At 44.4% G+C, this 26,735-nt stretch overlaps 1 protein-coding gene across 5 annotated transcripts in view; it reads left to right on the top strand.

The window, feature by feature from the left end:
• MAN1A2 (mannosidase alpha class 1A member 2) overlaps window positions 1-26,735 on the top strand; it is a 306,596-nt gene that overhangs the window by 199,327 nt on the left and 80,534 nt on the right. For all 5 annotated transcript variants that reach the window (XM_043540993.1, XM_037910300.2, XM_043541368.1 and 2 more), the window contains 2 exons: window positions 21,961-22,084; window positions 22,492-22,585. In XM_043540993.1, coding sequence (XP_043396928.1) covers window positions 21,961-22,084; window positions 22,492-22,585 — 218 coding nt within the window. The remainder of the gene's footprint in view (window positions 1-21,960; window positions 22,085-22,491; window positions 22,586-26,735) is intronic.

Below are 26,735 nucleotides of genomic sequence, written 5' to 3'. Positions count from 1 at the left end.
TCTCAGGCCTAGAAGTGGCTCTCCACCATCTACAGCTGCTCTGTGAACACCAACAACAACTTTGAATTGGTTCTCGCTATGTCCCATAGCAACGTGTCCTCCATGAAATCGTCATGTTCCCCACTGATTCGGTTCTTCTGTGGCTCTGCAAATACTGCAGGATTGTGCACCCTGTGCTTGCAATGCTCATGACAATAATGCAGAGCTGGGAAGGCTCCATGCTTCTGTGAGAGATGGCAGATAGCGATGAGGGCTATGCAGGTTTGTGGGATTTTGAAAAAAGGTGTGAAAATTATGGGATACAGATCACATTGTGGGATGGAGACTTTGCATGTTGGGAAGTTGACCCCAGGCTCCCAGTCATCCCGGCACAACTCATTTCGGCACCATCATGAGTTGCCAAAACTTCCCAAATGACTGGTGTCACAGTGGGATTCGTGCCCATGGTGCACTGCACTGTGCATTGGTACAAGCACTCCTGGTGAGTACATGCACCACCGACACAAGGAGCCAGGTATGCACACATATAGGCGATGTACTAACTGCAGAGGCTTTAGGCCGACATAATTTGCTCAAAATAAGTTTGTAGTGTAAATGTGGCCTTATTTCAGAATGTTACAAGGTTTGTGTGGAAGCATCCCTATTTTGGATTAACTCTGCTGTTTCAGGCAGTCCTCCCTCTGCTATCCCACACTGCGTTGCTTCACACCTGCACTAGCCTATCTGTTTACTTGTATGCCCTCTACTACTCCAGGTTCATCTTGGCTGGATTTCACCTCCATGTTTAAATGCTGGCACAAATCTAGGGGTGTCCCTTTGAAATTTCAGCTTGTGAGAAGTTCACACTTTTGGACTCTCATATCCATTATAGCAGCCATGTGCTGTGTCTTCATATGGTTCTGTCTTCATTGGCCACTGGGGAAAAGAGCATGTTCAGGCCCATATTAACAGCAAATGCAGGAGAAGGCTCAGAGCCATGCCAAAGCAAAGGAACTCCAATAGAATTATAAAAATGCTAGGGACAAAAGTAAGACCTCTGATAATGTTCCCACTACCTGCACCTACTATGAGAAAATGGACTGTATTTTTGCCAAGGATGCCACCACTAAACTCTGACATGGGATTCTGGACAAGTTGACCAGAATATCAGAAGGTGCCCAAGGCATCATGGAAACCAACCAAGAGGTGATTCCTCTGGACCGCCAAGATCACTTCAGCATGCCAAACTCTGAGACTGAAAAATTTCATTGCTATACAGCTCCTCACTAATAACATCAATCCCTAATATCACAATTGTTACACAAAGCATATCCATTGCATTCCTTTCCTTGGTTACAGTACATTAATTTTCCTGTACTACATGCTGGCCTCAAAGTAGGAGCACAATGCATCATTGAGCCTAGTTGCCTAACTAGTTGGGCCATGTTGCAGAGGCACGCTCTCTTGGCTGTTCACATATTCAGAAAGTCTCTCCACCTTTGCCTCTCAGCCCTTGGTGAGGCTCTCTCCTTTGCTCTCACTGATGTTGTGCAAAATGCTGCAAGTGTCTATCACACAAGGCAGATATTGCTCAGAAGCCTCCAGCCTTGACATGAGACACTGCCACTTTTTCTTCAGTCTACCATATACAGACTTCATATGTCATTCTGCAGCTACTCAGGTTATAGTTAAACAGCTCCTTTCTCCTATTCAAGTATCCAGTAAAAAATTTCATAAACCAGCGTGATGGGGAAAGGCCAGATGGCTATAGAAAAGTAGTGGGAGATAGATATATTAGCTCCAGGCTAAACAAATCCCTGGTACCAGGATAAGTTAAATGGCAGCTGCTCCAGGTCAATTAAGACACCTGGGGCCAATTAAGAACTTACCAGAAGGTAGGGAGAACACTAGGTTGATTGGGACACCTGAAGCCAACCAGGGACTGGCTGAAACTAGTTAAAAGCCTCCTAGTTAGTCAGGTGGGTGCGGATGTCAGGAGCTGTGGGAGGAAGTTGTGCTGTTGGAGAGGCTGAGTAGTACACACCATATCAGGCACCAGGAAGGAGGCCCTGAGGTAAGGGTGAAGTGGAGCCTGAGGAAGTGGGGGCTGCTGTGGGAAAGTAGCCCAGGGAACTGAACGTGTCATGTTTCTAAAAGGTCAGCTACCATAGCTGATACTATTAGGGTCCCTGGGTTGGAGTCCGGAGTAGAGGGCGGGCCCGGGCTCCCCTGTTCCCCCCTTCCCCCCCCGATTAATCACTGAGACTGGGAGACAACAGAGAATGTGCAAGGGAGAATAGCTTCTAGCTTCTCCTCACCTCCCTCACTGGCTTATGATGAAAATGGCTCAGTAGACTGTGACCCTTGTCTCTAGAGAGAGAAGGGTTACGTGGAGGGTCACTGTGAGCCTCTGAGGCTAGCAAAATCCTCCAGGAAACACGGCACCCACGGAGACAAGGACAGAGCTTTGTCACAACTGGTGTGAAAAGTGGGATTTCGTTCACAGCGTGGCGGAAGAAAGAGGTTTAAAAAAAAGTGCACTGGGGTTTTGGATTTTTTTTGTTTTGGTTTGTTTGTTTGCTTTGTATCACAATGGAGGAAGTGGTAAGAGCTCTGGTACAAGCCACGGCAGCCCAGCAGGAGGCCACCTGGGTTCAGGCAATGGCGCAACAGGAGTCTATGTGGCTACAGCAGGAAACCAATCAATTATTGATGAGCCAGGCGACCCAAGATCATGCCCTCTTGAGAGAGGTGGTGGACCAGCTGAAGATCCTCACTACCCAGGCCCAGGGGTCCAGTGGGACGTGAACCCTGAGGGCCACTGGTTGTCTTCGAAAGATGACGTCAAGAGATGATATAGAGGCATATCTCCTCTCATTCGAAAGGACTGCTCAGCGTGAGGTGCGGCCCCAGGAGCAGTGGGCCAGCATTCGCACCCCTTTTTTGTGCGGAGAGGCCCAGAAGGCCTACTTTGACTTGCCTGCCACAGATGCCACTGCCTATACCCGTCTGAAGTCACAGATCCTAGCATGATCAGGGGTGACGGCAGCGGTAAGGGCCCAGAGGTTCCATGAGTGGAAATACCAGGAGAACAAACCCCCGAGGTCCCAGCTATTTGACCTCATACACCTCACGCGGAAGTGGTTACAGCCCGAGGCGTGCAGCCCGGAGGAGATTTTGGAGACCGTAGTCATGGACCATTACATGCAGGGACTGCCACCAGATCTCCACAAATGGGTAGGCCAGAACGATCCGTCCACGTACGACGAGATGATCACGCTGGTAGAAAGACGGATGACAGCCAGAGAACTGACCCGACTACCCAAGGAAAGCCCCTTTCGAAGCAAGCACCCAACCCCAACCCTGGAAGTTTGGGCAGCCAAACCCCCGGGGAGTCCTAGGTGGAAGAAGTTGGGGGCCGAAAACCAGCGGGGACACCAGAAGGAAGGGATTGGCCTGAGTGGGGGGAAGCCCGGGACTAAACCCCCTAACCCCGGGATAGGGGAGTGATTAGAAGCAATTATAGATGTCATGCATGTGGGGAGTGGGGACACATAGCAGCACAGTGTCCCAGCACCGAGGAGCCTATGCAATGTAACTTGGGGGATTGGGAGGTCCCAGGCTCCCTTATCCACCTTGTGGGGGTCTCATTAGCACCGCATAATTACACTAGGCCAGTGAGGATAAACGGAGCAGACACTACAGTGCTTGTGGACTCTGGGAGTGGTATCACCCTCATATCGGGTAAGCTGGTAAAAAGTAGTCAGCTGCTGCAAGCCAAACGTGTAGCAGTGACGTGCGTACATGGGGCCGTGAGCCATTACCCCACAATCCTGGTGGAGATAGAGGTTCAGGGGAATCCCATTGAGGTGACTGTGGGAGTAGTTCCTAAACTCCCATATCCTGTAGTCATTGGGAGGGACTATCCAGGGTTTGGTAATTTACTCCCCCCGGAGAGGCTGGAAGGAGGTGGGGATCCTGAGGACAGTGACTCGTCACCGGGGGAATGTCAACCCCCGATGTTGGCTGAGATTTCTCAGGATCTGTTCTCAGCCCCACAAAAGACCCGGAAGACAAAAAAAGAGAGGAAGGCCGCGAGGGCCTTCGGAACCCGGATCCTGACCCAGGGCCAGAAGACCTCCCGAGTAGGCAGATGGATGCGAGCAGCCAACAGAGAAACTTCCACCATGGAAGGTGAGCCAGGGGCTGCCCCCAGCCATGAGGGCGGCGAGCCGTTGGAAGAAGCAGAAGCCAGCCCCTGGGAGCTTGGGCAGATTAGTCCCGGGAGAGAGACTTTTGGGCGGGACCACGTGGAGGACCCCAGATATGATAACTCCAGGAAAGAGGTGGCCGAGATTGATGGGATACCCATGGATGGGAAGGTCCGGGGTCCTGGACCTTAGTTATAGTGAAGAAATATCTCCTGTACTGCCGTGGTGCAAATGCGGGAGCAAGAGATACAACAACTTCTGGTGCCACGAAAACATCAAAAAGCCATATTGAGTCTCTCCCACAGTCATCTGTTTGGAGGACACCTAGGGATAGAGAAAACCCAGGCACGGATCCTGCGGCGGTTCTTCTGCCCAGGAGTACATGAAGATGTCTGACTATACTGCACCGCTTGTCCAGAGTGTCAGTTATATAGCCCTCGCCCGCACTTGCGGGCTCCTTTGATACCTCTTCCAATAATCGAGGTTCCTTTCGAACGGATAGCCATGGATCTGGTAGGGGCCCTAGAGAGGACAGATCGGGGCCACCAACATGTGCTTGTTGTACTGGACTATGCAACCCGGTACCCGGAAGCTGTTCACCTACGCAACACAGTTTCCAAGACAATAGCTAAGAAGCTAATACAGATCTTTGCCCAGGTTGAGCTACCCAAGGAGATATTGACTGATCAAGGGACACCTTTCGTGTCCAAGTTGATGAAAGATCTCTGTTCGTTGCTCCATGTCCAAGCCCTACGGACCTCTGTATACCACCCGCAAACAGATGGCCTTCTGGAAAGGCTCAGTGGGACCCTCAAGACCATGATCAGGAAAGTGGTGAGCCGGGGTGGGAAAGATTGGGATACCCTATTGCCTTACCTCATATTCGCCATCCGGGAGGTCCGTAAGCCTCCATGGGTTTCTCTCCATTCGAACTACTATACGGGTGCCACCCCCGGGGCATATTGGATATAGCCAGAGAAGCCTGGGAAGAGGAGCCAAATCCCGGAAGGAACATAGTCGAGCATGTACTGCAGATGAGAGATCGGATACCCCGAGTTATGCCCATTGTACGGGAACAGTTGGAGAGAGCACAGGAGACCCAACCAACCCATTATAACCACCAAACGAAGCTTTGACGGTTCCAACCAGGGGATCGGGTGATGGTACTGGTGCCCACTGCAGAAAGTAAACTATTGGCCCAGTGGCAGGGACCCTACGAAGTAATCAAAGCTGTGGGAGAGGTGAACTCTAAGGTGTGGCTCCTCACACTCACACACACACCACAAACTGAAGTGAGCTCCTTTTTTAAAAACCCAGGTGCCCTGATTAGCCTGCCTGTCTTAATTGATTCTGGCAGCTTCTTGATTGGCTGCAGGTGTTCTAATCAGCCTGGCTGCCTTAATTGTTTCCAGAAAGTTCCTGATTGTTCTGGAACCTTCTCTGTTACCTTACCCAGGGAAAAGGGACCTACTTAACCTGGGGCTAATATATCTACCTTCTAGCACTCTCTTGTAGCCATCTTGCCTGACCCTGTCACATTAGCTACTAACTGGCAGCAGTCAAGGTGATGAGTTTCCAGATGGCGATGGCTATATTCTCCAGGCTGAGAGGAGGTTTCAGGCTTGTGTTCTGCTGCTGCAGCAGCTCCAGGTGAGCTCTGCACAGGCCTCTGGGAGAGTCTCCTTCCTCAGCCTGAACATCAGCTGGTGCTGGTCGGCTAAGTGCCATGCTCCACTGAATAAAGCTACTCCAGGAAAACGTCATGCAGAAGTAACTGCTTGATCTCTTCCCCACGGCATCACTGTGGCTATCTTCCAAGTCACTCATAGCCATCCATCTGCATGACACATGTGGAGCAGCCTATTTGTATTAATGACTGTCAGGACTGCGGTGCTCAGCAATCTTCCCTCCCTGGTGCCTGACAGACGTTTGAAAATGATCCTGCTTTGGTCAAACCAGATGAATTATGGGAGTGTGTTAGTTTGATTCCAGAATTCCAGTGGGCATCCCACAATGTGCCACAAAAAAAAAATCATCCCAGGATGCATCGAGCCTAGTGGCAGAACATTACTCCATGGGATATCTGCCCCAAATGATGTACAGTTTTTTGAAAAAGTGAAGAGCAGTGTGGATGCAATGAATCACAGAAGAGAACTATCTTAAGATGGCATGAACAAAGGGGTGTGGATGCACTTCTTTGGGATAGTTAAACCTGAATAATTATAGTGGAAAAACATATGCTGAAAAAACTTGCCTATGTAGAGAAGCCCTAAATGCTTGAAACAAACCCGTTTGATGATGATTCCCCATGTACAGTTGCATTTTAAGAACTGAAAAAGATCTTGGTGGAGCTCGAAAGCATTTCTCTTTCACCAGCAGAAGTTGATCTAATAAAAGATATTACCTCACCCACCTGGGGGCTCATATCCCGGGACCATCATGGTTACAAGAACAATGCAAACATTTTGAGACCTATCTATTATTCAGTTTTTAATCAATTTAATGTGTGCCATGTTAATTTTATATTGTTCTCATGTTTTAATCAAAATGTCATGGGGGAACCGAGTCAAACACTTTACAGAAGACTAAGCATATTAAGTCAACACTGATACCTTTATCAATCAAACTTGTAATTTCATCAAAAAAAGATATCAAGTCAGTTTGAAATTACCTATTTTCCATGAACCTGTATTGATTTCCAGTAATGACATTACCCTCCTTTTGTTCTTTATTAATTGAGTACTGTATCAGCCACTCCATTATCTTGCTCAGGATTGATATCAGGCTGACAGACCTATAATTACATGGGTCATCCCGTTTACCTGTCTTAAAAATTGGCTCAACATTAGCTTTCTTCCAGTCTTCTGGAACTTCCCCAGTGCTCCAGGTCTTATTTAAAATCAACGTTAACGGTCACTGCGTCCCAGGACAGAGTCCCCCATCCTGTAAGTATAGCCTACATTCTTTGTTTCTAGATGTATACATTTACATTTAACTGTATTAAAATGCATATTGTTTGCTTTGGCCGATTTTACCAGGTGATCCAGAATCAGCAACATTTCCACTTCGTTGTTTACCACTCCCCCAATTTTTGGGTCATCTGCAAACTTTATTAGTGATGATTTTATGTTTTCTTCCAGGTCATTGATAAAAATTTTAAATAGTGTAGGGACAAGAACCAATCCCTGTGGGACCCCACTGGATACACACCCGCTCAAGGATGATTCCCCGTTTACAATTACATTTTGAGACCTATCAATTAGCCACTTCGTAATCCATTTAATGTGTGCCATGTTAATTTATATTGTTCTAATCAAAATGTCAGGGGTACCAAGTCAAACACCTTATAGAAGTCTAAAAGATCTCCTCATCCAGCTCTTTTAAAACTTTTGGATGCAAATTATTTGGACCCGGTGATTTAAAAATGTCTAAGTTTGGTAGCTCCTGTTTAACATTCTCCAGAGATACTAGTAGAATGGAATGATGAGAATATATCATCTGTTTTTTCCCCAAATACAGAACAGAAATATTTATTGAACACTTCTGTCTTTTCTGCATTATTATTGATAATGTTACCTTTTCCATCTAGTAATGGACCAATACCATTGTCAGGATTCTTTTTGTTCCTAACATATTTTAAAAATTCCTTGTTAATAGTCCTTAACTCTGCTGGCCATAGATTTCCCCTTGTGTCCCTTTGCTTTCCTAATCAGTTTTTTAGCATTTTTATCTTCTGATTTTTATTCATTACTGTCAACTTCCCGTTTCTTCCATTTGTCTTATATCTGTATTTTTTACAGCTGCCTTCACTTCCCCTCTAAACCAAGTTGATTTTTTTAACCAGCACAGCCTCTTTCTCAGTTGTGGGATTATGGCTTTTTGGGCATCTAGTAAGGTGTTCTTAAATGATTCCTACTTATCATTCATATTTTTCTGATTAAATTCTTCCTCCCAGCTGATTATACTCATAATTGTTTTCAGCTTTGTGAAATTGGTCCTATTAAAACATGAAGTATACTGATCTGGATTTTGTTCTGCTAATTACCAATCTACTAATTAAATTATTTGCCCCCATAACTCTGGCTGGGGGGCTGTTCCAGAGTGTCATCCCCCTCGTGGTTAGAAACCTCCTTCTAATTTCCAACCTGAATTTGTTTAGGGCCAGTTCATATCCATTTGTTCTTGTGCCACCATTCTCCTTGAGCTTAAATTGCTCTTCATCTTCCCTAGTATTTATCTCCCTAATGTATTTCTAGAGAACAATCATATCCCCTCTCAGCCTTCTTTTTGCTAGACTAAACAAGCCAAGCTCTTCCAGTCTCCTCTCGTAAGATAGGCCCACCATTCCTCTTATCAACCTAATAGCTCTTCTCTGCACCTTTTCCAGTTTAAATGAATCTTTCTTGAACATGAGTGACCAGAATTGTACACAGTATTCCAATTGAGGTCTTACCAATGCCAATAATACATCTACTAAAAATGCCTTGCCTTATACGTCCGAGGATTGCGTTTGCTTTTTTCACAGTCATATCATGTTGGTGGATCCTAGTCATCCAGTGATCGACTCACACACCCAGGGTCTCTCTCCATCTCTGTCGCTTCCAACTGATGAGCCCCCAGCTTCTCAAAGAAGTTTTATTCAACTCTCCTCCTCATACTATGATAGTTACATCTGAAGTTTCCAGATGGGTACCATCTCAACATTTTTTTCATTCAAGGTCTTAGGAATGTCCAAGAATGCCATTTACACATAAATGTGTTAGAACTAGGAGATTCGTCTATAACCCTCATGTTGTTCCTCCCACACATGCAGAACTCAAGTTGCCAAGGACAATATATCAGCAATGTATTAAGTATACAGGAAAGACCTTACTCATCTCAGCTTTGTCATGATGCAATAAAACTGTGGGACTGGTATATCCTACACAACATGTGTCTGATTCCCTTTCATGCAGTGGGAAATCACAAATAGATTGCAGATTGGCTGAGCAGTGATTCCATGGGGCTGTATGAGTGTTCACGAAAGGATTCAAAGATTCAGTACATTTTCAGCGTTTGGGGGGTCCTGAACATAGATCTTTTTGCCATCAGATTGAATACCAAGCGTCCAGTTTTGTTTAAGAGCAGGCTCAGTTAGTCAGTTGGTGAGAGCTGTGTTCCTCTTTGACTGGTGAATGGGTGGAATGTATGTGGGCCCCTCCCCCTCCCTCCCCCCCCCCCCATGTTGAAGGATAGTATAGAGAATAGGACAGGACTTGGCCAAGATGATTATAGTTGCTCCAGTGTGGCCAAGACAGAAATGGTACACCAATTTACTTCTTGTCTCCAAAGGGAAATACAAGATGCTACTGGTGACAATGTACTTACTGTCCCAGCAGAGAGTGGGAGTCTTTCATTCAGATCTCCAATCATTGCATCTAACAGCATGGGTGATAGGACTTTTAACAGATTTATAAAAGTCTTGTTCTTTTGAGGTGCAACATCTTTTAATTGACTCTAGGAAACAGTCCACTAGAAAATGCCATGTTTTGAAATGGAAAAGATTTATTACATGGGTGTCTGATAGGAATTTTGACCCTGTTTTGGTTCCTGTTCAGTGTATTTTACAATATTTGTTTCACTTGAAAACTATGGTTTTGTGTAACTCACACTTAAAGTCTATTTAGTAGCAATAGCAGTGTTTCATATACTAATTGATAGTAAATCTGTTTTTCACACAACGCAGTTAAAAGGGTTTATTAAACTGGTATCTGCCAACACATAATCCATTTCCTTCATGGGACTTAAACTTAGTACACCTCTACCGCGATATAACACAGTCTGCAGGAGCCAAAAAATCTTACTGCATTTTATGTGAAACCGCGTTATAGAGAACTTTCTTTGCCTCCCCCCTGCTCCTTGTCCCTTGACCGCCCGCTCCAGAGACCCCCCATCCCTAATCACCTCCAGGACCCCACCCCCTACCCAGCCCCCCTGCTCCCTGTCCCCTGACTGCCCCGACCCCTATCCACACCCCCGCCCCCTGACAGGCACTCACCGGCAGCGGCGGGAAGCGGAGCAACGTGGCCCCAGCCCGCTCCATTCCACCAGCTCCCAGCCGCGGCGCTCCGCTTCCCGCTGCCAGTGAGTGCGGGGAGGTTGCGGAAAGGACACCCCCCACACTCAGCTGCAGGAGGAAGCAGAGCAACGCGGCCCCAGCCTGCTCCACTCCACAAGCTCCCAGCTCTGGCGCTCTGCTTCCCGCCGCCGGTGAGTGCGGGGAGGTTGGGGAAATGATGCCCCCCGCACTCACCAGTGGCGGGAAGCGGAGCACTGTGGCTGGGAGCTGGCAGAGTGGAGCAGGCTGGGGCCAGGCTGCTCCACTTTCACCGCTGCCGGTGAGTGCGGGGGGGATCCCTTCCCCCAAGCCTCCTCCTCTGAGTGACACAGCTGGGGCCAGGGCAAGGGAAGCGGAGCGGGCTGCTCCCGACCCCCCACTAATCACCCGGGCCACTCTGGGCCTGCAGGGCCCCCAAAAGTGCCCCCTCATAGCTCCTGCCTCCCAGACCCGGGGGGTGGGGGAGGCCTGCTTTACTGTGTTGTACACGAACCCATGTTATATCGGGTTGCGTTATATCGGGGTAGAGGTGTATTAACTTGTGTCTCCTCCATTGAACCTCTCAAGGTGTTCTTTATTTCCACTATCCATAAAGATTACTTTTATAATAGCAATCACAACTGCTAGAAGAGTTAATGAACTACATGCTTTGATCGCTAACCCTCCTTATACCATTTTTCATAAGAACAAGGTGGTTCTTAGACCTTATCCCAGACTTTTTTCCTGAAATAACTTCAGATTTTCATATTAATCAATATTAATTTACCAGTATTCTTTTCTTGACCCCATGCATGTAAGGGTGAATCCAAACTGTAATCTTTATCTGTAAAATAATTTTATCGTATTATCTGGACAGGACTGAGGACTTTAGGATCTCTACCAAATTCTTTATTTCTTTTGCCAGATATAGTAAGAGTCAAGCAATTTCTGCCCAGTCCTTATTTAGGTGGCTAGACAGTGTATAGAGGAGAGTTATAAGATTTCTTCCCTCTCTCCTCCTGCAGGTCTTAGTGCTCACTCTACAAGGGCAGGTGCTGCATCTGTAGCTTGCTCTAGGTATGTTCCTGTTATTGAAATATGTAAAGTTGCCACTTGGGGTTCATTTCACACTTTCACTAAACACAGTGTTAGGTTTGGCAGCCAGATCTGGTGTACAATTTGGCAGAGTGATACTTTATTCCTTGCTTAATTAGGACTCTGTCTCTCTCCATCCATTCTTGGAATACTGCTTGCCAAACTATACCAAGATTGGAAATATGCAGAAGACACTCAAAGAAGAAATTAAGGTTACTTACATGTAACTGGAGTTCTTCAAGATGGACTCTGCATATTCAACAAAAAGAATGAGGAGTACTTGTGGCACCTTAGAGACTAACAAATTTATTTGGGCATAAGCTTTCATGGGCTAAAACCCACTTCATCAGATGCATGGAGTGGAAAATACAGTAGGAAGATATATATATATACAGAGAAGATGAAAAGATGGGGGTTGCCATACCAACTCTATCGAGACAAATCAATTAAGGTGGGCTATTATCAGCAGGAGAAAAAAAAACTTTTGTAGTGATAATCAGGATGGCCCATTTCAAACAGTTGACAAGAAGTGTGAGTAACAGTAGAGGGGAAAATTATGACACTTTTATTATGGATGCTTCAGGGACAAGTTGGGGTGCCCACCTGAAGCATCTGTAGATACAAGGGACATGTTCTCAATCAACTTAAAACTACACATGAACGTCCTGGAGCTGAGAGCCGTCAGACCAGCGTGCATAATGTCCTTTCCTGTTCTGCAGAATTCCACAATGCAAATCTTAATGGACAACACCTCCACAGTGCACTGTATACACAAATAAGGAGGCAGTAGACCACTGCCTATCGTGCTGACTAATATTTTCTCATTATTTTCTTGTACTTTCCTGTCAGTCTGTATCCATGTGTTGTCTCTTGTTTTATACTGAGATAGCAGGCATTTGCATGGCACTTTTGTAGTCAGCATTGCAAGGTATTTACATGCCAGATATGCTAAACATTTGTATGCCCCTTCATGCTTCAGCCACCATTCCAGAGGACATGCTTACATGCTGATGATGCGCGTTAAAAAAACAATGCGTTAATTAAATTTGTGACTGAACTCCTTGGGGGAGAATTGTATGTCTCCTGTTCTGTTTTACCCTCATTCTGCCCTATATTTTATGTTATAGCAGTCTCGGATGATGACCCAGCACATGTTGTTCATTTTAAGAACACTTTCACTGCAGATATCACAAAACGGAAAGACGGTACCAATATGAGATTTCTAAAGATAGCTACAGCACTTGACCAAAGGTTTAAGAATCTTAAGTGCCTTCCAAAATCTGAGAGGGACAAGGTTTAGAGCATGCTTTCAGAGTCTTAAAAGAGCAACACTCCGTTGCGGAAACTATAGAACCTGAACCACCAAAAAGAAAATCAACCTTGTGCTGGTGGCATCTGACTCAGATTATGAAAAGGAACATGCATCGGTCCGCACTGGTTTGGATTGTTATCAAGCAGAACCTGTCATCAGCCTGGACGCGTGTCCTCTGGAATGGTGGAAGAAGCATGAAGAGACACATGAATCTTTAGCGCATCTGGCACGTAAATATCTTGTGACACCAGCTGCAACAGTGCCATGTGAATGCTTTTTCTCACTTTCAGGTGACATTGTGCTCAAGAAGCAGGCAGCATTATCTCCTTCAAATGTAAACAAACTTGTTTGTCTGAGCAATTAGTTGAACAAGAAATAGGACTAAGTGGACTTGTAGGCACTAAAGTTTTACATTGTTTTATTTTTGAATGCAGTTATTTATTGTACATAATTCCACATTTGTAAGTTCAACTTTCATGATAACTACAGTACTTGTATTAGGTGAATTGAAAAATACTATTTCTTTTGTTTTTTACAGTGCAAATATTTGTAATAAAAAATAAATATAAAGTGAGCACTGTACACTCTGTGTTGTAATTTAAATCAATATATTTGAAAATGTAAAAAAAATCAACAAATATTTAAATAAATGGTATTCTGTTATTGTTTAACAGTGCGATTAATTTTTTTAATTGCTTGACAGTCCTAGTATTTAACTTTCTCAAGATTCACCTTGCAGAGAATTATAGATGATAATTTTCTAACACATAAGGTATTGCACCCAACATGGGGTAACTCTATTTTGGATCAAAAAGCCCATCGTGGTTCAGGGGTGTAGTGAAGGCAGAAATAAGATATGAAAAAGCAATATATAACAAATGGAAAAAAAGGAGATGTGAATAGCTATCAATATAAACTAGAAGTTATGAAGTATAGTAAATTGATAAGAGAAGCTAAAGAGGTCAGCAGAAAATCCATGCCTGGCAAGGCTAAGAGCAATAAGAAGTTTTTTAAGTATTTTAGGAAAGCAAATCCTAGCAATTGTGTAGCCCCATTACTAAATGGAGATGGTAAAATTGTTAATACTGATGTAGATATGGCAGGAGTGTTCAATAAATATTTCTTTTTTGTATTTGGAAAGAAGCAGGATAGTGTGTTTGTATGCCTTGAGGATGATGAAGTATTTTCCAGTCCATTAATAAATGGAGAGGATGTTAATCTCTACTAGGGATAAACATTCTTAAATCTGCAGGCCTGGATAACTTGCATCCAAGAGCCCTAAAAAAGCTGATTGAGTAGATCTCTGCTCCATTGATACTAATTTTTAATAAGTCTTGGAATACCAGGGAAATTGTGGAAGACTGGAACTGCTAATATTGTGCCAATAATCAAAAAGGGCAAGCTGGATGATCCAGATAACTATAGGACAGTTGGCCTACATCAATCCCAGGCAGAATAATGGAAAAGCTGGTAGGGGTTCAATTAATAAAGAATAAAAGGATAGGAATATAATTATTTCCATAAATGTAATACACTTAGACTTTTGTAACTGTTTGACTTAATATTGCATGAGATTCTGATTAAAAATTAGCACTGTACAGTATCACTAAAGCACCCTCTATTGATTAAGCACTGGCTAACTGACAGATCTTAAAAAGTAGTTCTCAGTGGAGAATCAGTAGGGAGCAGTCTGTTTCATTAGTACTCAACCAGCCTACATCCAATACAGCAGCCCTAGGACCAATCCCTGCAGAACCCACTGGTGGCATAGTGCGTTTACTCTTGGGGCATTTTCATTGACAATGAGAGCAGTGCAGTGTGGGCAGCTATCTCACAGTGCAGCTCTCCCCATTCTGCCGCTAGATCTTGTGGCAAAGCGAAGGGGATTGCAGCGCATTATGGGTCTGGACTCAATGCCCTGTGATGCACTGCTTTCTGTCCCAGCATTCCGTCTTCAGTTCGTGGCATTTTTCAACGTCCGTTGTTTTCTGCTCGCTCCGCCACATCTCTCTGCAGGAATGGATCCCACAATGATCTCCACTGCTCTCCTAGCTATTACTAGAACATTGCGAATGGCAGTGGAGTTATTCTTGAAGTTACGAAGGCAACGGCAGTCACAGTTGCCTAACGTGGTGTCTGACACAGAAAGCAGTAACATTAGATTGCTTTTGGCATTCATGGAGAAGCTGAACACAGTGGAACGTCGCTTTTGGACTCGGGGAACTAAGACAGAGTGGTGGGATCGCATCGTTATGCAGGTCTGGGATGATGAGCAATGGCTGCAGAACTTTTGGATGCGGAAAGCCACCTTCCTGGAACTGAATGCTAAGCTCACCCCAGCACTGCGATGCAAGGACACCCAAATAAGACCTGTCCTCTTGGTGGAGAAGTGCAAGGCGATCGCAGTGTGGCGACTCCAGACTGCTACCAGTCGGTCGCGAATCAGTTTGGAGTGGGGGCTTTGTTTTTGGGCTTTGTTAACGCAAGTGTGCAAGGTCATTAATCACATCTGTGACATTATTGACATGAACTGTGACAATATGGATCATTGTTGCAACCAAGGTCCTACAGTTGCACCAAATCTTGTACAATGGAGGTCAAGTAAGGTGTCTATGGAAAGGTTGTAATTTGCTGGTTATGATTATGCTGTCTATATGTGTGTATCATTTTTGTATTTGAAGTTATGAATATTGGCTATGTACTTGTATCTCAATGTGTTTGATTCTAAGTAGCACCAGTGAAGCATTTGGTCAGCTTCTTGAGAAAGGATTATTCCGAGTAAGTGCCCAATCAAGAAACACTTAACTGACAATGGACTTTGGGAGATGCCAGTCCACATCTGGGGTCTCCTGGGAACATTCAAACTAACATATAAACAATGGCATCGGCCTGCAAAAAGCTGAATCATTCATGGACATGTGACTTGCCCAGCTACAAATTCCATCTTGTTGCTGTGGGGTTTCCGCCAACAAGAAAGAGAATATAAAAGGCCCTGGAAGCCTCTCCTTTTTGTTTTCAGCTGGCTCAAGAGATGGCCTCCCCACCCCAAAGAGATGCCTGAAAGAAACTGGAACAAAGGACAGTAAGTATGGGGGTGTGAGTGATTGCTGGCCCCAGGCCATAAACTACAATGTTGGTGTGAAAAGGATTGGGCCCAGACTAGGAAGGAGTCCACTTTGTGAAAGAAGCTTATTGGAACATCTCTGAGGGTGAGATTTACCTGTATTCAGTTTCCTACGGTATTAGGCTGAGACTTGCATGTTTTGTTTTATTTTGCTTGGTCACTTACTTTGTTCTCTCTGTTATTACTTGGAACCACTTAAATCCTACTTTTTATACTTAATAAAATCACTTGTGCTTATTAATTAACCCAGAGTAGGTAATTAATACCTGGGGGAGCAAACAGCTGTGCATATCTCTCTATCAGTGTTATAGAGGGAGGACAATTTATGAGTTTACCCTGTATAAGCTTTATACAGAGTAAAATGGATTTATTTGGGGTTTGGGCTCCCAGAAAGACTGAATACTGGGTGTTGGGAAAGTCCCTGTTAACTGAGAAGCCCCTGGGCTAAGTGAATCTTAGTTTCTGTGCACTGCAGGGGGGCATGGCCCAATCTCTTGGTCTGTGCTGTAGCTGACTGGAGTGTCTAACTCAGCAAGACGGGAGTGGAGGGAAACCTTCTCTGGCAGGGGGGTTTGCTCTCAGTGGTATCCCAGCACATCTAGTGACAGTCTTAAGGGAGTTTCTGTGACCAAACCCGTCACAGCATTCTGCTGTGAAAGACCAGGACTCTTGGCAACGTGCGTGACATTGTGGATGGCTTTGCAGACATGGGTATCCCTAACTGCGGAGGGGCGATAGATGACACACATATTCCAATTTTAGCACTGGACCACCTTACAACGGAGTACATCAATTGGAAGGGGTACTTCTCCATGGTTTTGCAGGCTCTTATGGATCACCACGGACCTTTCACTGACATAAACATGGGGTGGTCTGGAAAAGTGCATGAAACACGTATCTTTAGGAACACTGGCCTGTACAGGAAGCTGCAAGCAGGGACTTTCTTTCCAGACCAGAAGATCACCCTAGGGGATGTTGAAATGCCCAGAGTGATCCTGGGAGACCCAGCATACCGCTTAATGCCATGGCTGAGTAGGTGCAGGATGACCATGGAATGTGAGTTTGGCCAATTAAAGGCGCACTGGCGATGCCTCTATGGAAGTTTAGACCTTAATGAGGAAAATATTCCCATGGTCATAACTGTGTGTTGCATGCTGCATAATAAGGGAAGGGTGAAAAGTTTACTCAGGGATGGACTGCCGAGGCACAGCGCCTGGCTGCTGATTTTGAACAGCCAGATACCAGGGCTGTTTGAGGGGGTGCAACGCGGCTATTAGAGGGGGTGCAATAAGAATCAGGGATGCCTTGAGGCAACATTTTGAAGATGAAAACCAGTAATGCTTGTTGCTATGCTTGGGACTGCAACGGTTAATTACATTTGGTAGGCTCGGAAGCAGTTGTGATTATTAAGGCCTCAGATTCAATGTAAGGAACTGATAAAAGTGCCTGTTGATTTGCAGGTGCCATCGCAGAAATTGGAAAGGAATGTGTGGGTGGAGTTTGGGGAGGGCCTGGGAAAGAGTTCTGGCTGTGCTGAAGGGGAGGGCGGGCATGCATCTTCTCAGTCTGGAACGTTATGAGGGACTGCAGCATGTCAGTTTGCAGCTCCAAAACTTTTATCAGCCTCTCCGTGGTGTCCCTATCGTATGCATCATTTTCTTTTCTTTCCTGCTTGTCGCTTTCCCTCCACTGCTTGAGTTCAGTCTTTTCTGCCTCTGACTGCTGTAGCACCTCCCAGAACATATCTTCCTTGCTCCGTCTCAGACATTTTCTTATCCTGCGCAGATGCTCTGCTGCTTGTGTGAAGAGGGGAGCCTTTCAAGGTCATATCTGGAGAGGCACAAGTAACAATAAACAGTAGCACTATACTGTTAACAACATGCAGAGCATTGAAACATTGCATTAAAATACACCACTGGTAACATACCTATCACTTTCTAGGTGACCCTATTCAAGCACACATACTGGTGAACACCCCAAGCATGGTGAGTGCACCTAGGGGCAGGGTCATTGTTCATTGCAGAAATAAAATCTGAAAGGGTCACGGGACACTTATGGAGGGCAACAGTCTAAACTTTCTCACCATTTTCCACAAGCAGGGCTCATTATGGAAGATATCTCACTCCTGAGGGGAAGCAAGGAAGCAAGGGTGCATCTGCTACACGCTTGTGGCTTCCACCCCAGTCCCTATGCTGCTCGCCTGTGTGCAGCTTTGGTCCCTGCCCAAGTAATAGCAGAGTGGCGTGGGAAAGTGTCTCTCAATTTGGGGAAGGAACAAAGCTGCTCTGCCAAGGAACCTCTGGCAGAAGATTGCCGAGAACCTCCAAAAAAATTTCCTAGAAATCTCTCTGGAGGATTCCCGTGAAATCTCGGAGTGCATAAACTCCCTGTTTCACCGTACTGCCTAGCTGCACGGGGAAATGCCCAGCACACAGAAACACAGTCAGCCTTGTACATTTCTCTGCCCTCAACCTGCTTCAGAACTTCACAAAGCAAAACCACTTACCAGGGGTCTCCGCTCTTGCTTCTGGCTCATCAGAGAGCTACTGCCGAGACTGGCTAGGCACCTCCAGAGTGGAGAACAGCTCCTGACTGGACGCAGCACCGGGCAACCCCGGCATGGGCACCACATCTTCTTCTGCCTCCACCTCCTCATCAATGACTTCCTCCTCTGGGCTAGGACCACTTTCCACTGGCTCCTGACCTGCCCAAGTATCCATGGGGCTCTTGGTGGTGAAGGTGGGATAGCCGCCAAGGATAGCATCCAACTTCCTATAAAAGCGGCAGGTCTGGGGCACAGCAAGGGAGCGATGGTTTGCCTCCCTTGCCGTCTGGTACGTGTGCCTCAGCTCCTTCACCTTCGCTCTGCGCTGCAGCATGTCCCGGTCATAGCCCTTTTTGCGCAAGCTGGCCCATAGGTATTGGAATTCCGATGGCTGGAGCTCAGCTGGGACTGGACAGCCTCCTCTCCCCACTCATCAGGTCCAGCAGCTCCACACTGCTCCAAGCGGGAGATCATTTGCTGCATGGTGTTGCCATGGCTGCTGGGGAGGATGAAATGTGAGCTCTGCACACCAAGCAAACAGAAAAGGGAATTTCAAAATTCCTGGGGCTTTAAAGGGTAGGGGTCCTGGAAGGTTGTTTACCTGGTGTCAGGGCAGCGGAGTTGAAACTGCTGACCCAGAGTGGTCAGGATGGGCATTGTGGGACTCCTTCCAGAGGCCAATAACAGCACAAAAATCAAGAACGGTGTCTACACTGGCACTATGGAGCTAAAACTTTTGCATAAAAAGCCTTATGACTCTTGTCAAGGTGGTTTTATGCACTGCAACTGAGGAGTTTCATCACAAAAAGTGGCTTTGCAGTGTGTACACCTCCGCTGTGTAGACAAGCCCTTATAGTATCTAGAGAGATAACACATATACATAAGATGTTAAGATTGAAAACATTGCCAGTCTCCTCACTCTCATGTGACTCAGATCCTTTCTCACACACATTAGGGTACGCTTGCATGTTGTTGGGCAGACAGCTGCTGTATTTTCAGTAGTTTTGATCTGTTATCACTTAAACTGTGGAATTGGGGGCACTTCAGCACCTTTAGCTGGACACAGAAACTTTTAACATTAGATATCCCAGTGTGTTGTGATAATAATGCAAATCTTTAGACCCACATAAGAAAAGCCCAGCAGATTACATTATTTTTTGGCAACTGGCAAATTCATAAAAAATCTGGCCAGGCCGGTGAAATACCAGCCAGATGATAACCCTAATAGAACAGTATCTTCAGGGTGGCGCTGGGCCATGAGGTACATACATGCATGAGAGTGTTCCTGCTATCGCCCTTGGGCCCTTTAAGAATGGGAATTGCCAGGTTTTGTAGTTTCCAGACAGAGCACATGATAGTAAAGGGTCCACTGTTGAACAAAAAACCCTGAAGGAAGTCCCTCTGTAGGGACCAAACAGGAGGCCTAGGGCAGTGGCTCTTAACCTTTCCAGACTACTGTACCCCTTTCAGAAGTCTGATTTGTCTTGCATACCTCCAAATTTCAACTCACTTAAAAACTGCTTACAAAATCAGACATCAAAATACAAAGTGACACAGCACCCTAGTACTGAAAAATTGCTGACTTTCTCACTTTTACCATAGAATCATAAAATAAATCAATTGGAATATTAATATTGTACTTACATTTCAGTATATAGAACAGTACAAACAAGTCACTGTCTATATAAAGTTTTTGTTTGTACTGACTTCCCTGGTGCTCTTTATGTAGCCTGTTGTGAAACTAGGCAAATATCTAGATGAGTTGATGTACCCCCTGGAAGACCTTGGCGTACCCCCAGGGATATGTGTACCCCTGGTTGAGAACCACTGGTAGAGGAAATAGCCAGGAACGGCTACCTAAAGGGAGGGGCATATCCACTCTTTTCCTAGCTTGTGGAAAGCAGAACAGGGTTCTGATACTCAATGTTTTGTGTTGTTTTGAGACTTTTGTAGATTCTGTTTATTAATAAAACCAGCCCTGAGGAAAGGGACTTGGAACTAATCTTGAGAGTTTGGGCTTTATTTTGACTACCCTGGCTGGTGAATCTGCTCACTGGCTTAAAAGCCAGTTTTAAATTCCTCGAGATGACTTGTTCTGTTGCCTCATAGTGAGGCCATGACATTATCATTCACTTGCATTTCAAACTCTGGTTCCTCATCCTATTAACCAGTCTACATGTGCAGAACTAATCTGGAGTTTTTGGAGCTCAGGAAAACTGATATCAGTAATATAGCTGTAACCAAAACAAATAAAAGGATTACTACTTTTGTGTATTGCTTTAAAACCATCTGAGAGAATAGATATAGAAATTATGCATCCAAGTTATATGTGTCTATTTAAACAATATTAAACAGCATCTAGAAATGTGTCTATTTCATTGTGACACTGTAATTTATGGGGTTAGATAGGTTAGTGAAAATTGGCAGCCTTTATATTATGTTGAATTTGACTCCAATTTTGTTGATTTGAAAAAAATTAAGAAGCAAATAGGGCATGAAACACTTCATTTTTCCTTATTATGGTTAGCTGTACCAAAACATTGAGGCACAGGCCATGATGTCTATGTAGACAGCGTTTATTGAGATAAAATAATTGCTTCCTTGTCTGTAGTTATGGGATACAAATCCTGCTCCTTGATTCCTGCTGATTTTTCTGTCATATTTCTTCTCCTTTTTGAATATGCTGTTTCTTTTAAAAATTAAATGTGACAACAGCAAATTCCTAATTGGCTTTAGGCTCACTAGTGACATCCAGCTCAAATCCAATTTCAATGGTGGTTTTTGAATGAGAAATAATTTGCAGGAAAGATTACTGTTTAACTTTACAGATTAAAAGGCCCAATCCTCCAAAATGCTGAGTGCTCTCAAATTGTATTAAATCAGTGATAGTTGAGGGATCTTATCACTTTAGAGGTGAGATCCAAAGAGAGCGAAAACCACATGTGCTTGATTTGATTTTGTGGGAAGCTTTTAAGATGCACTTTGGTCTTGTCTACACTTGCAACAGCATATAGGCTACATGTAGCTACATGCTGCAGAGAAAAGCAGGCTGCATACGTACTGTGGTGTGTAGCTGCACTCAGCAGTGAAAGTCTCTGGTAGTAGGGAAGCAATAAGGAGTTGCTGACTTTCCCCACTGCCTCCCTACTGCTGGAGCCTTTACCTGCTGCCTTCCCCCTGCCAGAGCCTTATCCACTGCTGGAACCTTTCCCCATCACTACTTCCCTACTTCCAGAGCTTTTTGCCACTACTGGAGCATTTCACAGCACCGAGGACACTACACTCCTAAAAATAGCAGCATAGACGTGGGAAGGACTGCTTGGGCATATAGAGAGCTGTGTAGAGAATATACCCTAAGGTTATGGCATGGCCTTTTGCTGCTTAACTATGAAGGTTTTTTGAACTATCAAGTTGTGAAGCCTATTTTTAAAAGAAATCACTTTTTATCCTAGATATAGGCTAATATCAACTTGTTGTATGTAGCTCTTCTAAGAGGCAATTTAATGTGATGTGATTACTACCCACACTCTCTGAATATTGACGGTATCCTTTCACTGACCAGCTGTTTGTTCTTTCCTTCCCCCTCTCATGCTTCACTTTATATTTGTTGCAACTCAGTGGTGTGGGTCGAAACTGGGGCTGGGCTTCTGCAGGCAGCAGCATCCTGGCTGAATTTGGTACTCTGCACATGGAATTTGTCCACCTTAGCTACCTGACTGGGGACCCTGTCTACTACAACAAGGTTAGTTTTGTGCTCAGAGTCTAATGTTATAAGAAGACTCAGAGTTGTGTACTGTGAATCTGATTAGGAATGAGGGGGCCTGATCGATTACAATCATGTTTTTTGGTAACAGACCAATTATTTCATTCTTTGCATTTATATTACCAAAATACATAGCTCTCCAAAGCAGAAAATTATGAAGACAAGATCTTTTTTTATTTTTTGTACAGATATTTAGAAATGATGCTCATGACATATGTCTACGTGAGTAGCCATTAAAAGGAAGTGCACATCTAGAAAAAGCCCACAAGAAGCCGGTTTAATTAAATTATGAAAAATTGCAGTTGAAGAAGAAAGTCCAGATTTAAACAAACTTTGAAGGTAGATGAAAATTGTTTTTGGTGATCCTGACTTTTGCTTTAATTTAGGTCATGCACATTCGGAAGTTACTTCAAAAAATGGAACGTCCTAATGGGCTTTATCCAAATTATTTGAACCCAAGGACTGGGCGCTGGGGTCAGCGTGAGTATTTTTATTAAATTTTTTTAGTAATTAAAATGTATCTTATACACTCAGAATAATGAATAGGAAAAATTACTATGAATGTAAGAGAGAACGACTCTAAAATTGAGGAGGATAGAGAATACACAGCATCATTTGTATCTGGCGTGCAAAAGGGTTTCCAGGACTTGAAGATATTTAATGAAATTATCTTTTACTTATTACCTCTCATAGTGATCATTTGGCTGTCTTGATCAAGTCTTACTGTGCTTTTTCCTAAAGGCACTTCCCATATTACTTCGTGTCTCTCCCTCACTTACGTTGATCAGCAAAGTCTTCAATAATAGTTATAAGGTTGGAAATTGTTTCTTCGATTTTCTTTGACCTCCTCAAAAGTGGGAAGAACGGTTTCACATTTCTGTGAGCCACCTGGCAAATAGATGTCACAGTTTGTGGGAGTACTAATTAGAGGTAATTATAACTCAACTGTATGCAGGGCCGTCTCTAGGGGGTGCAGGGCCTGGGGTGGATGTGACAAATCCATCACTTCCAGGACCGACCCGTCACTTCCGGGACCAATCACGCCAGCCTGTGGGGCCCCCCAAAGCATGGGGCCAGGAGCGGTTACCCCGATTTGCTGTACCCTTGGGACGGTTCTGACTGTATGGGATTGGTGGTGGACTATAGGACCTTTCACCATTAGCTTGCAGGTTGGTCGTGAGTAAAATTTTTAGCCATCGGGTTTCTGTTCAGTGGCCTACGTGAAGTGAATTGGTATCAGTCTAGTTTCTAATTGACAGAGGTATGCATCATAAAAAACATCCTCACAAAAGACACTAAAATTGGACCCTTTGATGGCAATGGAAGCAGAGAGCGCAAGCATTGACTAAGTTGTAGAAACATACATGATTCCTTGAATTGATTCTTCCAAGACAGAGTGGAAGCCATTGCTATGGTATTGTATTTGTTCTGTGGACAAAGAGAGTTCTTTTGCTCCAAGACTTGTCAATCCAGTATCTTTCATGTTTCAAAAAAAAACAACAAAAAATCTGATGAACCTATCTTGTCATTAAAGAATGAATTCTGGTCCCATTTGAAGTCAGTGGCAGATTTCAGTGGGGCCAGAGTTTAGCACTAAATGCCTAGTAGAATTTCCACAGAACTTGTAAACGGGGAATTTGCTTCTATTTTTGTGTCCAACATGAGAAGAACTCAAATGCAGTTGTCACTGAGACGGAATATGAAGGGATTTGTCTGAAGTGATAATTCAGATTGAATTCCACTGTAAATGACTCCAGTACATATTGGAAGTCAGACTAGATAATCACCCATGGTCCTTTCTGAACCATGGAACCTACAGTATTAATCTAAGACAGTGGTTCCCAAATTTCAACAACCCGCAAACCCGTTTCACTAAAATGTCAAGTCTTGTGAACCCCGTCCTAAAAATTAATATTTCCAGAGATTTTCTCCCTTACCTCAGCATAAATTATAAAAGCAGTGATCTTAGAAATATAAAATGTGTTTTTATGACATGCTTATTACACACTATTTATTAATTATTATTTATCATTACAGTATTTTAGTACATTATGAAAACGGCAACACTCTTCCAAGATCTCACTTTTGTAGCTTGTATCAGTTTTGATTAAGCTTGTTATATGACAAGGGTCCTATCAGAGGTGCCAGTAGAAAAAAAGGGTGCAGGGGCACCACCGGAAAAGTTGGGGGGTCCACAGGGCCACCAGAAAAAAAGGGGAGGGACCCGCAGAGGGTGGTCGTGCCGATGCAGGGGCAGCGCGTGACCCTCGTCATCCTCCCGTACTGGCACCTCTGGCTCCTATGTTTCATCAAGGAGTATCAGATGTGAAACAGCATGAAGCCAACTCACTGCCATCAAGCTATTATTTAAGCTACTTATAGTTGCTACAGGGCATGCTACTTCCCCTCTCACCCTCTCTACATGCTCACAAAGAACCAATTTTAAAAGCAAGAAAATGCCACGTTAAGGAGGGTCTTCTTCACACATTCCCACTACATGTCAATTCATTCCACTCTCAGTGAGACACTTCAGCCCATCCTGGCTGGAGATGTACTTTCCACTTCCAAGTCACACGCAGTGTACTCCCCACATTCATCTGACTTGCACAGCAATGCAAAACTGTAACTCCAAACCTCAACTACCTTAGAATGGATACATGGAATACCTAGATTTCAGTTTATTGGAGGAATTATGAAATCTCCTTAGGGGAAATATGAGTTTGAAGCTAAGGTTTTGTATTGCATCTTGAGTCAGATGAATATCCTGTTTCCTGAAGTTAATTTATGATTACAGTCCTGAGATGCTCACCCCATCTCCAGAACCTATCTGACTCACAGTAGCTTTGTCATCATATAGCTCTTTGGGGAGCATCTGAATATGGCTATCAAGGTGACAGCAGTCCTCAGGAGGAGGGAGAATTAGTAGAGGAACCATTAGATGTTCCCCTCTCACCCTCTATTCTTTTTTCACCAGATGAAGCCATCACTCCAGGGTTGAGGTCTCCCCCAACCCACAGAGGACTTCAGTTTTTCAGGAGGCCACTTCTCGAGGAGTACAAGAGGAGCGTGTGCAATATAACTTGCACACCCTCCTTGATATTTTACAGACTCCTGTCCCAGAAGAAATTGCCCTTTTTATCAGTGAAGCCTTTCTGGAGTCAGCAAAAACCCTCTGGCAGACCCCAGCCTCTATACCTCGTATGGCCAAGCAAATGGACAGTTGATATCAAGTCCCTCAACAAGATTTTGACTATTTCTTTAACCAACCTGTTTCTTATTCCTAGGTGGTTATCATCAGTCCTGTCCTAAAGCCACTCCCAAGGATATGAAATTTAAGAGGCTAGATTTATACAGCCAAAATATTTATTCTACCACCTCTCTTCAAATGAGAGCTGCTAATTATTAGGCTCTCTTGTCAAAATGTAATTTTTTTTTTTTTTTTTTTTTGCAATTTCTAAATTTGCTGACAAGTTGCTAGAGGAATATGAGAATCAGGTTTTGGCTTTGGTTTCTGAGAGATGCCTTACGGCTCAGATATCCCTTCAAGTAGCAGTACATACTACTGATATGGTCTCAAGTTCTACATGCGTTGCAATTTCCGTGAGGTGTTCTTCCTGGCTGCAGGCTTCTGGCATTCCAAAGGAGCTGCAGAACACAATAGAAGGTTTATCCTATCAGGAGTCTAAACCATTCTCTACTGAAACGGACAATGCTAAGCGGACACTGAAGGACCACATGAGACCACATCTGGAGTATTGCGTCCAGTTTTGGGCTCCCACTAAAGAAAGGATGTGGACAAATTGAAGAGAGTCCAGCGAAGGGAAACAAAAATGATTAGGGGGCTGGGGCACATGGCTTATGAGGAAAGGCTCAGGGAACTGGGCTTATTTAATCTGCAGAAGAGACGAGTGAGGGGGGATTTGATAGCAGCCTTCAACTACCTGAAGGGGGTTCCAAAGAGGATGGAGCTCGGCTGTACTCAGTGGTGGCAGATGACAGAACAAGAAATAATAGTCTCAGGTTGCAGTGGGGGAGGTCTAGGTTAGATATTAGGAAAAACTATTTCACTAGGAGGGTGGTGAAGCACTGGAATGGGTTACCAAGGGAGCTGGTGGAAACTCCATCGTTAGAAGTTTTTAAGACCCGGCTTGACAAAGCCCTGGCTAGGATGATTTAGTTCGTGTTGGTTCTGCTTTGAGCAGGGGGTTGGAGTAGATGACCTCCTGCGATCTCTTCCAACCCTAATCTTCTATGATTCAACATGCATTGTCCAAATTTCCCAAAATATGAGGCCAAGTTGCACACTGGGATATCCACCCATGGTGCACTGAACTGTACAACAGTACAAGCACTCCTGGTGAACATATGCAGTGCCAGTGCAAAGGGTCAAGAATGCATGCGCAGGAGTGATATACTAACTGTGGCAGCTTTACAATGTTGTAACTTACATTGATCAAAGTTTGTAGTGTAGACATAGCCTGAGATTTGAGTTGCATAGATAACTATTTTTTGGAAGCCGGGGGATGTTTAACATGTTAAAACTTTCTGCTTCAAACGCTGTAAAGAAATGCAGTTAGAGGTAGGCTTTCCAGAATGTTGTAGTGCAGATGATTTTTATAACACTACCAGA

Source organism: Chelonia mydas, chromosome 1 (genome assembly GCF_015237465.2).
Source record: "Chelonia mydas isolate rCheMyd1 chromosome 1, rCheMyd1.pri.v2, whole genome shotgun sequence".
NCBI lineage: Eukaryota > Metazoa > Chordata > Testudines > Cheloniidae > Chelonia > Chelonia mydas.
The sequence above is the reverse complement of the archived record's forward strand: the minus strand, read 5'-3'. Positions and strand labels throughout refer to the sequence as shown.